Consider the following 12,044-nt stretch of genomic DNA (forward strand, 5'->3'; position numbering starts at 1 on the left):
TCGTGTGCTGGGATTATTTAGAGTAAGATGAAATTATCTGGTATTCAGAAACAAGATACCTAATTTTAAAGGAGTTCTACTGAATAATACAAAAGGCCATCAACGTGGCAAATCATATGCTGAAATGCGTATTTGTTGTCTTTTCTCTTTGAACTCCTTTTTTAATGAATTTCACTGGCTCCCTCTTGTGGCAAGAATAGTGCAGTATCGTGTTCTTTGTCAAAAAATCAGTCCTTGAACAGAAATCGGTAGCTATATATATATTTATACTACATAATCTAGTCAGCGGTATGTGGTGGTGCCTCATGAGACTGCACACCCTTATCCCTTGCTGCTTAGGTATTCTTCAAACTACTTTAAAAGTTACTTCAGTGTGACTTAAACTGGTGCCTTTCAGTTGCATATGAAGAAGGGTAGGGGAAAAATAAGATTGTGAACCACCTGTACTGCATCCCATCTAACTTCCTAATGCAGACTGGGTTGCCTTATGAAGGTTCTTGCCAATACCCTGTAAATAAATAGGAATATCCGCTAACAATAAGTTGATTTTTGGATTCCTATTTTTGTACAAAAATACTGTATTATAAGGCAAAACTTTGATCAAAGGTATCTTTTTGTCTAGGGGCAGGGGAGGAAAATCTGGGAGAACCTTACTGGCATCTTTCTGTGTGACTGACAGAGATCTCTGTCCTTCAGTACACATCTCAGCACAGAATATTTGATCTGGATAGCATAGCTCAATTTCTGATGCTTTTCACAAGTGAGCAAATCTGAACATTGTAATGAGTGGGAGGAAAGTAATCAACTCTGCAGGAAAGGTGTGAGCAGAAATGGGGCAGTGAATAGCTGTGAGGAAGCATAAACTGGATTTTAACATCTTGTAAGTTCTATTTCCTTCCTTCAAGTACCTGTTACCTGATAAAGCTTTTGCTTAGGCTTTTAACTTACAAAGGCTTTCTCACAATAAAACTTTGAAGTTAATAAACTGAGATTTTGCATGGGGTATGCCTTGGTAACTTTGGATATTGTGCAATAATCTTCAAAATTGATACAGAAAAGGAAAAAATCCCTGTAAAACACTAAGGGTTTGGTGACCTCAAGGGGCAGATTAAATGTATACACTGCAGGTGTCCACCACAGCTCTTCAAAAAGCAGATCCGAAAACCTTTGCTTCAAGAAAAGCTCCAGTTTTGTGGTGTCTCTCAAAATCTGTTACTGCATGGTTAGTCATACAGATAGCTTTAAAGCTTGATAAAGCTACTTTGCAGATTTATTTCTTGAGATAATCTCCATTTATCCTGATTCAGAAATCTGATGGTACAGATACAGGAGGCTGTGTTTACTAGCCTGAAGGAGAGGTTTTAAGATAGTATATTTTAAACTCTGCTTTAGCTGCTTATATTTTTTTTTTTTAACAAAAAATCTACCATGTTACAGCCTTATAGGTTGTTAACAGATGGAATGATAGTACAACTACCAATATCAAAATTATGTGTTTTTCAAATCAGGGCTTGAAAAATGAGAATTATTTGGAAGTAGATACACACAGACTGAGTTACCTGTTGTTCACAGAGGAAAAAATTACTACAGTGCACTGAATAATCATGTGCTATCTTGCAGTTTCTTTTCTAAGGGCTTGTGTAGTGGCACCCCATAATCTATTTCCACATTTCAGGGAAGAACTGATGAGAACAGATTTAACTGCAGAGTAGCTGAAAGGATTTATCAGATCTGAAGTGTGTACTTAAGATCAAAACTGCTGTTCTGAAAACATCACTCACAAGAGCTTTGTCCAGTGAAGTGGTAAAGGCCCTCCAAGCTAGGCTTTTTAGACCTAGCACTAATATTAACAAGTCAACAGGGGAGTATTTTTCTAGTTAACTTAGGGTGGTTTTTTTCAGCACAACTTTGACTTGTAATATATTGGCATATCTAAAATGAGGCCACGACAAGTTTATTTCACACTTGTTACTTTTCTCTTGATGGTATAACGACTTTTGCATCTTAAGATACTTTTCAGTCCCATAGGTTTTCAGTATTTTCCATATGTGAAAAGTTCTGGTTTTCCTTCCTGATCCAAAATAGAAGATTTCATGCTGACTTCATTTACTTGTGTAGCAGAAGATTAACACAGCAGGAATACACACCTAAGACTTCAAGCTAAGTCACGAGGCACACTTGGGCTATCCATGTCACTTTCACATTCACCTTAGAAAAACCGTGGAACTGAAAATGGTTATGCAAAGGGTTTCTTTCAGTAAATACAGGGGAGAACAGGAAGGCATGATAAGCATCTGCAAAGCAGTAGGTTTGAAATAGGACAAAAGCTTATCCCAAAGAAATAGTAATTGGTGACAGACTTGAGCATTTCTTAGCATTAAGGGGGTGGGGAAGGTGTGCCTTTATTGTAAAGACACCTAGCACACTTTCCACTGAACTACTGAGGAAAATGTCATTCCTTTGGGCACCATTCTGTCTAGCTTTCACTATGGTTCAGGTCTGGTATTCAAGAAATTATGTATTGAGACTAACACTAGGAAGCATTTCTCAAAGAAACCTCAGGGCAGTACTCTTCACAGTTTTTCAGGAAGAAAATCACATTTGTGGTTTCAGTGAGTTTTAGTACCTCATTTCTGCTTTATGAAACAAACCATCCCTTAAACAAGGTTCAGTTTTGAAACTTAACACTCCTTTCTTATGTGTGCAGGATTTTAGCAATCACAGAATTCAAGATGTGGAATTAAACATCCTTTTTTTCCATCTAAATACCTTGTTACATCTATAAGATATCAACCCATGTTTTCTATGAAGTGCCTAGCTGGTTTAAATACAAGAAACCATTGACACTGCATAACTCGTCACACTGTAGACAGACTTAAACTTACCAAGCTTCTGCATTAGTCACATAACTATCTATGTCACAGGTGGCTGAAAGGCACTGCAGCTTATTCTTAGGCCTAAGATAATAATCATCTATGCCACAGCAAGTATTTGCAACTTTAATGGACTCTAAGATAACTCCATTGGATGTATGCAGTACATGTTCAGCAAGGATGCATATAAAAAAAATCCTGTTAGGCTTTTTTAAATAAACCCACTGCAATCTAACTTACTGAAACAAACCCACAAATGTTTATGTATAACTAACTTCCCACCACCTCACTCTGTGCTATTGGTTTTCCAGGCCTTTATTTCAGCATACTGCTGAAATGCTTTGCCAGAATTAGTGGATCATTGTACAATATGGTTATGTGCTGCTCTATAAACTGAGGAAAGGTGTCACACTTGCTGCATCTTACATGCTGCTGCTTTGATCACACACTGCTCATTTTTTTCCATTGGAAATTAGGCAATGGCACTTCAGCATTTGACAGCTGACAGGAATATAAAAGCAGAGGCTTAGGGGATTGAATTTTATTTTTCACCCTTTTTCTGTGTAGTTAAAAAAACCCTATCACTTTCTCTTGTGCCTTCAGTTCTTAACGGAAAGCTTACATTTGATTCAAGCAATTATTCTTTTTTTCCCCATCTCATCCCAATATACGACTCTAATTTGTATTGGAGGAATTTGCTCGTCTACGTAATCGGGGTAAAAAATCAGCCTCGAAGGTATTCATAGGCAGCCTCGACATGAGTTCCGCACCGTTAAGGAAACGTGGCTGTATGTATCTCGACTTATCTCTAGCACCCAGCTCCAACCAAGTCTATACTTGTCTGCAAGCAAGTTAACTGCGTTCGTTTCCATCCCACCTCGTTCCCTCAGACGCCGCAATGCCTGCTCTAGCCCAGGGCTAATACAGCCTGCTCTGTACAGCTGTGGCCCCTGCTCCCGCCGCCGCCTTCTCTTGCCAGCCAGCTCCGAAGGAGCTATGCCTATAGCCCTTGAAAAAGCGCTCATTCACCTTGCGGCAAGGTGTCTACGTGGAAGCAACGGCCGCTGCACCTCCCGCCACTGTTTGCTCACCGGGCGAAGGCCGAGCTCCCGGGGGCGGCTATTAGGAGCGCCCCTTCAGGAGCGCCCCCTCCCCTGCGCCGTGCACGAGAGAGACCGCGCGGGCGCCCAGGCGCGCGCCGCCACTTGCGCATGCGCGGAGGCGCACGGCGCGACTTCGGAAGCGGTGGGGCGGGCGCAATGCGGACGGCGGGAGCATGACAGGTGGCGGGAAGCGGAGGTCTCGCGGGGTGGCGAGCCCGGCCGGCGAGCAGGTGGCTGGTAGCGAGCGCGCGCGGGGCGGGGGGGCTCAGGCGAGTGTCAGCGCCTGGCGGCACAGAGCCTGCCGGCGGGCACCAGCCCTATGAGGAACAGCGGGGCCCGGCTACAGGGACCAGCAGTCGCGGCCTGAGGCACCCCCAGGCCAGGGGGGAGCGAGCTCCGAAGGCCGCAGGCCTGAACCGGCGCGGATGCCTTATGGTGATGCCTGGCCCCACTTCCTTGCTCTTCAGTCTGGTTTGTTCCATTGCTCTGAGGAAAGCCCCGGGGCTCCTCGTTCTCTAGCACGGGCGCATCACTTTCCAGGTGTGCTGTAAACAGCGACCGCGGCACCCTCCCCATCCGCACGGGGTGTCTGACGCGGTACTTGTGCGGCCCACGTAAGAGGTGAAATGTCTTCCTCGTTATACTGGCCTAACGGGGAAAGAAACCTTGCTTTAACAGAAGAAAAAAAATACTATTAAAAAAGAAGGTAATGACACCTACCAATTCTTGGAACCCTATGTGGGAATGAGGTAGTTGAGGTTACCACTTCAAGTGCATATTTGAATGGGCCATTGCCTTGCCTGTGTCATCATGTTACAATTTTTAAACTTTTAAGTTCCTTCTGGAATGTGCTGTAAATTGTACCAATTCACTTTGAACAGCACAGTAGTTCAGGTAATAGAGAATTTGTGGGTTTTAGTTGTCATTTAACCAAACAAAGTAGTATGCCTACTTCAAACTGTATGTAAAGCACACAAGCTTCTTGGATGCAAGCTGCTGTCTGATTGGAAATGGGCAGTTTAAAAACAAATGTAGAGTTTAGATTAAATGCTGGGATTTCATAGTCCTTTGCTTTATTAATTAATAAAAGTGCTTCTGTTGATTCTATTGACCCATTAATATAAAAGTATCACTTCGTTATTTCATATGCTTAGCACTTAACTCTGAGGTAATGCACGTCTGGGGGATTCTGTCCAGAGTAGATGCTCTAATCAGTGTCTGTGCAGCTGTCAGTAACAAGCATGACTTAATGGTCTTAGTCATTGTTCCTCCATTAATACAGAAATTCTGTGAAAATCTTTAGTAGAACTGGTAGAAAGTAACTAAAGGAACCTTGGTTGGATTGTTGAGATTTTTTTTGTTGTTGTTTGGGGTGTTTTTTTGATCTGCAGTGTGAGAAAAATGGAGATGTCAAAAAGAGAAGATCAAATCAGGCAGATATCCCTGACAGTCTTCGTCAAGAAGCAGAAACATGCTATAGGCTTAGGCTTCCTGAAGACTTCTATCAGTTTTGGAAGTTCTGTGAGGAACTAGATCCTGAGAAACCAAGTGGTGAGTTTTTGAATGTTTTTTGGTCTTTTCTGACTTTCACTCTCAAAGACAGTCTGAAGGCAGGCAAACTACAAATGGTCATCTGCATTCTAATGCTGCTTCTGTTTTCAGTTGAGATGCTGGATATTTATGCTACTGTAAACAAGAAAACTCGAGCAATAACAAAGATGTTGGTACACTTCTTTCTAAAGCTTTCTGAAATACAGGTGCTTAAACTGCAGTACAAAAGCACTAAATGTTGTCTAAATCTGCCTTTCTTGTAGTTACATTTAAAAAGTTTGATACAGAACTGAAGTTTCATTATATCAGTCCAGGTTTCAGCTTGCCCAAATTTATTATATAACAGAACATAGCATACCTTAGTGCCCTAGAAATTACACATTTTGAGAATCTCAAAGTTTGGGATGGAAGGCCTTTAGATACCATCTAGTCCAATTCTCTTGCAGTGAGCCGGGACATGTGTAAGTAAATCAGGTTGCTCAGAGCCTCATCTTACCTGACCTTGAATGTTTCCAGGCATGGGGCTTCTACCGTCTTTCCGAGAAACCTGTTGCAGTGTTTCACCACCCTCATTAAAAAGGACATCTTCCGTACATGAAATCTGAATTTACCCTCTTTTAGTTTGAAACCATTACCCTTTGTTCTGTTTCAACAGATCTTGCTAAAAAGCTCTCATCTTTCTTACAGGCCCTATTTAGGTATTGGAAGGCTGCAGGAAGGCCTTCCCTAAGGTCTCCCTTCTCTTCTCTGGGCTGAACAACCCAAATTCTCCCAGCTTTTCCTCACAAAAGAGGTGTTCCATGTCCCTGATAATTTTTTGTGGCCCTTCTCTGGACCTGCTCCAACAGGTCCATGTCTTTCTTGTGCTGGATGCAGTAGTCCAGGTGAGATCTCACCAGAGTGGAGTAAAGGAGAAGAATCGCCTCTGTTGACCTGCTGGCCACACTTTTTTTGATGCAGCTCAGGATATGGTTGATATCTTTTGGGCTGTGACTGTACATTGCCAGGTCATGTCTAGATTTTTATCTACCAGTATCCCCAAGCCCTCCTCAAGAGGACTGCTATCAATCCTTTTATGCCCCAGCCTGTATCAATACTGATGGTTGCCCTGTTACAAGTGTAAGACTGCACTTGGCCTTGTTGAACCTCATGAGGTTCACCTGGGCCCACTTCTCAAGCTTGTCCAAGTCCCTCTGGATGACACCCTGTCCATCTAGCATGTCAGCTGCACCACTCAGCTTGATGTCATCAGTGGGCTTGCTGAGGGTGCACTCAATCCCACTGTCGGTATTGTGGATCAAGATACTAAACAGTACTAGTCACAATACTGATCTCTGAGGGACACCACTCATTACTGATTTCCATCTGGACATTGAACAGTTGACCACTACTTGTTTCTGGAATGAAAGCTAACTGAATAACAATGTTTCAGCTTTCCTTGTCTGACTAAACTGAGTGTTTGTTCGGATTTATGGGAGGTTTTGATACCCAAGTGACACAGGAACTTCTTGGGTTAGATAAGTACCCATCCAAAAGTAAACCAGTTTGTGCTTTGTTCCTCAGATGCACTTCTGTCAAGTGTTGGACTTAGGCTGGTTGGACCATATGATATCCTTGCAGGAAAACACAAAAAAGCAAAATCAACAGATCCAAACTTCAGTCTTCATTGGAGATTCTTCTATGATCCTCCAGAATTCCAGACCATACTTGTTGGGGATAGCAAAACACAGTATCACATGGGATATTTCAGGTATTTTATTTAATATATGCTCTCGTTGGATTACAACTGTGTAGCTCTTTCTCATCTTCTTTCCGTGAGACAAGGCTTGAGAATCGTGTATTACAGCCAAACAGTCTCTTCTGTAGTAGGATATGAACACACGAGTTGGTATCTTTTACTGAAAAAGACCATAGGTACTGAAGTTGTAAACTAGACTTAACCCTCCTGAGCACCTTGACATTCATCTTTTAACTCAGTGTGATACTTGGAAGAAAAATTCAAGCCTTGTAAATAAAGGGAATGTGTATTCTCTCTGCACCTATTGACACGAGCTCCTTTCAAAGCCTTACTATAAGATGTTTAGAGCTTTAGATGTAAGCTTGTTAGGTTTCTGAAAGAGATGGCAGTGTGGTGAGGAGGCAGTTTTAATTTGAAACAGGAGAAATGCACACAGCTTGACTTTGTGTGTACTTCTTTTCCTGAACAGGGATGTGCCAGATGAGCTTCCAGTGTGGGTTGGTGCAAATGAAGCTAAGAAAGGCTGTATGATTTCACAAGTTGGTGATAATGTCTTTGCTGCAGTCAAGTAAGATTCATATTTACTTTCATAAATAAAGATTTAAAGGGAAACTATTAATCAGGAGATGTGGTGTGGAATAATGCATCTAACTGTATTATGTATCTTTCTTTGTCAAAAACTCCTCGCTTATTTTCTCCTGCTGGCAAAATTTAAGGTAACCTTAAAAGGCTTTTTGACAGTGTTCTCCTTTTACAAGCAAACCACACAAGTGTTAATTACCTCTTTATTTGAATATAGCAGCAAGGATAGGCTTTACAAGGGAAAAAAATGCTCACTGGGTGTGTTAAAATACTGCGTAAGTAAAATATGGGCATCTGAAACAGTGGTCAAGGAAGTCTGAATATTGTAGGAAATGAGTAGCATCTAGTTGTTCTTGCCTACATAAAAATGCTAATGTGTTTTTTGTTTATAAGGAGTAGCTACAAGTACCACCATTTCTGGACATAGGCAGGGTAACATTTATGTAGTTAGGTAATTCAGTATGATTCATGAAGCTTTACATGATCCTGCATCATGAACGTAAACAACAGATTTCATCACCTGTCAGTTAAAAATGGAAAGCTCTCTAAGGACAGGCATGTGTCAGTAGGTGAAAGCATGCTAAAGTGTAGCTTCTGCAAAAGAACCTTCGTGTACTGCAGAGTTAAACGAGGACATTTGTTTTGAAAGCACCCTGATGAAACTCATAAATATGTATTTATGTGCATGACTTGCATGACAAATACTGTGTGGCACTGAAGCAACAAATGGAGTTCTTAAGACAGAAAGATGAACAGGACAATCTTCAGCACCTGCAGACTGAATAAACTACATTGTAATACAAATATAGACAGCAAATGCCACAGTACTGCCTGTGTCAAACTTTTTTTTTTCTTTCTTCTTAAGAGGCTTGCATTCCCAAGTCTATGTGTATAAATAAACCTATGACTGCTAATCTTCAGTACAAGATTTGGAGGTTTAGTGATTAGAAGGCTATTCATTTCTTTGTGTTCTACTAAGCTCTTTTAAGACATGTTTCTTCTGTTTGCAGATTATTTTTGTCAAAAAAACTTAAGGAAGTGACTGATAAAAAGAAAAATGCTATTTTGAAAGACCTAGATGAAAAAATAACAAGAACAGCAAAGGAACTGGGTTATTCTCTGGAACAAAAAACCATGAAGATGAAACAGAGAGATAAGAAAGTATGACTTTCCTCATCCACTGGAGAGAACTAAGTTCTGTTAAACTTTATTCACTTGTCTGTTTCTTTTTGTTTGTTTGTTTTTTTCCTTCTAGTCAGTCAGCATTCTTTATTTCAGAATTCCCAGTGCTAATCAGCTCCCTCTATAAAACTTCAGGAGAGGCAAGATAAATATTACTGTATTTCAAATAACAGGATTAAATCAAAACACTTTACTCTTGCAAACCATAGCTTGGCATTTGATTAAAAAAAAAAAAAAAAAAACACTAGGGGAAATAGTCTACAAACTAAAACAAAGGCGGAGCATGAGGAACTGCTTCCAAATTCCATGTAAACAGTTGGGTTGGATCTATTTGAAACCAGACCACTAAGGATGATGGGAATTAGCAGTAGAGGCTTTTCACATATGTTAGAAATAATTATAGTAGGAGGTGACTACACAAATGTAATCCAGTGCTACAGAAGTGACTACAAGGATTCCTAAAGTTCAGAACTTGACTGAAATTGAATTTCCAGTTATTTTAAACCTCAACACTTAAAAGTTACTGCTATATAATTTGAAACTAAGTTGATGTCTTGGAGCCTGTACATATTGGGTTAGATCACTAGTAGTCAGGTGTTAATGCTGTTTAGTGAGGCAAGGTGGTTTTATATCACAGTATTGATTTACAGTGCTATGCTCAGTTTCCTGTCTCTCTATGTAGGTGGTAACCAAAGCATTTCATGGAGCAGGCCTAGTTGTTCCTGTAGACAAAAATGATGTTGGATACAGAGAACTTCCTGAAACAAATGGTAAGTACCTTGTTTCTGTAGTCCATTTAAGTGAATAACCTTCAGTCATACAGGTGTTCTTCTGAAACCAAACTGCATTCAATTTTCCTACTTAGAGAATATGAGGGAGTAGAAGGCAGAAGTCTTGAACATCACACTTGAGCTCAATTATTTTCTTCAAATTAACCACATGAGAATCAGTAAAACATGTCAAATCTGAAAAAATGATTCCCGAAGTAGTAGTTCAGGTGACCTTATCTTGTGTTGGCACAGCCATTGAGGAAGTGGATTTGAAGAACTGATCTACATTAATAGATTTAAGTTCTTATTTGTCCTCTTCTCCCAGTGTTGTTCTACCCAGAATCAGTTCTATGATGCAGCTTCAGCATACAAATGTTTGTCTCTGTATGGAGAATGGAGACAGGCATGGGGCAGGAGTGAGAAGCAAAGGGAAGGAGGAAGGTTTTTCTCCAGCAGCTCAGGTTATGCACACTTAGTCTTCGTGTAAGCATGACACGAGCATTGTTGCAAACTACTTCTATGCAGTATTTTTTTTTTAAACTTGTCAATATTTCTGCTTTTATTTTTTCGTAGCTAACCTTAAAAAGATTTGTAAGGCCATAGTTGATGCTCCCACAGATGAAGAGAGACTGAAGGCCTTTGCACCTATCCAAGAAATGCTGACCTTTGTTCAGTTTGCTAATGATGAGTGTGACTATGGAATGGGGTATGAACTGGGTATGGACCTGTTTTGCTATGGATCACATGTGAGTATTAAAACAACTGCACTTCACAAAATTATTTTATGCATGGATCAGGAGTTGTTCTGTCTCAGACCTTTATTCCAACTTTATTGCATAATTATCCTTAGGAATTTTGCAAGTCTACAAGAATATTTGTGATTTGTAGAGACCATTTAAAAAGTCACATTTAAGCTACCATGCTATGTTGAATTCAGAACTGCTTATGTGAAAGCACAATCCAGCAATCCAGAAGCATTTAGGCAGCATTTCACTGTTGTGATTTGATGTAGGTAAGACAGTGAGCTGTTATTAGACTCCTGAAAATGCAGGATGTCTGATCCAGATAACCTGAACAGCCCTAGCCCCTTTCCCCAAATACCTGTATGGTTGCAAGCACTCATCTTCAATGGGATCAAGGAACAGACTGATGGTTGTAGTAACCCCAGCTGGAAGAATTTAAAGCTAGGCCAGGTATTTGCCAGGTGCCTGTATGGCTGCACAAAAGATCTCCCACCAGCTGTCTTTTTCTGGTTTTGTGTTAGTGAATACCATAACTAAGGTCTTTGGCTTACAAGCACTTAATCGCAGGTAAAGATTCCACTTAATATTTGTTCTGTAATAAGCTGTGGAGTATGAAAGGACTGAAACTGAACAGCCGCTTCATGTCTGCCTACCTTAACAGTAGTTGTCATCTTTTCCTCTGCTAAGAACAGATGTCCCTCTATGACTGCAGCAGCTTGGGTCACCTAGGCTAGCCCTGCTGCAAACTGTAGAGGTTTACCTGCCGTTAGGATGGGGCAGGAGGGTGGCTGTACTTACAAACGATGACCCTGATGCCCCAGGGCTGCTCTTGTGTTCCTCTTCGCCTGCAGTACTTCCACAAGACCGTCGGCCAGCTGCTGCCCCTGGCATACACCCTGCTGAAGAGGAATCTTTTTGCCGAGATCATTGAAGCACACTTGGCTAGCCGCCGGGAGGAGAAGGTGGACCAGCTGGGGCCATGAGCCGGGCCCCAGCAGGGTGGGCGTCCTCGGGCGTGGGATTTCCTTGTTCTGTGTCTATGATTGGTATTTCCCCCCGCCCTGTTACGGGTGGTGCTGTCCCCCCTACTCAGTAAAGCTTTTCTAAGAAACCAGCTGCCTGCCGTGCTGCCTGCGTGCCCGGTGTGGGTGGCGAGGAGGCTGCGGGTGGGTGAGCCCGCGGCGCGTTGCGCAGAGGCAGTGGGAAGGGGGTTACATGTCAGCCGCTGCGGCTGTGGGAGGGACCGGACCCGCAGTGGGAGGGCGGAGCTCGCCTGTCCGGACGGCGTCCCCGTGCTATGTGTGCGGAGAGGCCCACCCGCTCTGTGATCGGCTGTGTTAGTGAAGCTAAAGCCGAGCCGGAGCAGTGTTGGTATGCTGCTTGCTTTAAAGAAGCACGGACAGGGCAGGCTCTTACTTACATGCCGTAAGCTGTAGGCAATAGAGAAGCGACTCCATTTGGTGTAGCTCAATCCCAGTTTATTTACACCTACTACAATTCTC

General features: G+C 41.9%; 1 protein-coding gene across 1 annotated transcript; it reads left to right on the forward strand.

The window, feature by feature from the left end:
• Positions 1–4,084: 4,084 nt before the first annotated feature.
• Positions 4,085–11,525, forward strand: LOC128968673 (histone PARylation factor 1). The gene is given in 9 exon segments (XM_054383241.1): positions 4,085–4,124; positions 4,127–4,206; positions 5,368–5,527; positions 7,091–7,277; positions 7,735–7,833; positions 8,858–9,008; positions 9,712–9,799; positions 10,373–10,545; positions 11,394–11,525. Coding segments are annotated over 9 exon segments (1,110 nt in total).
• The last annotated feature ends 519 nt before the right edge of the window (positions 11,526–12,044 follow it).

This window comes from Indicator indicator, chromosome 8 (assembly GCF_027791375.1).
Source record: "Indicator indicator isolate 239-I01 chromosome 8, UM_Iind_1.1, whole genome shotgun sequence".
Taxonomy (NCBI): domain Eukaryota; kingdom Metazoa; phylum Chordata; class Aves; order Piciformes; family Indicatoridae; genus Indicator; species Indicator indicator.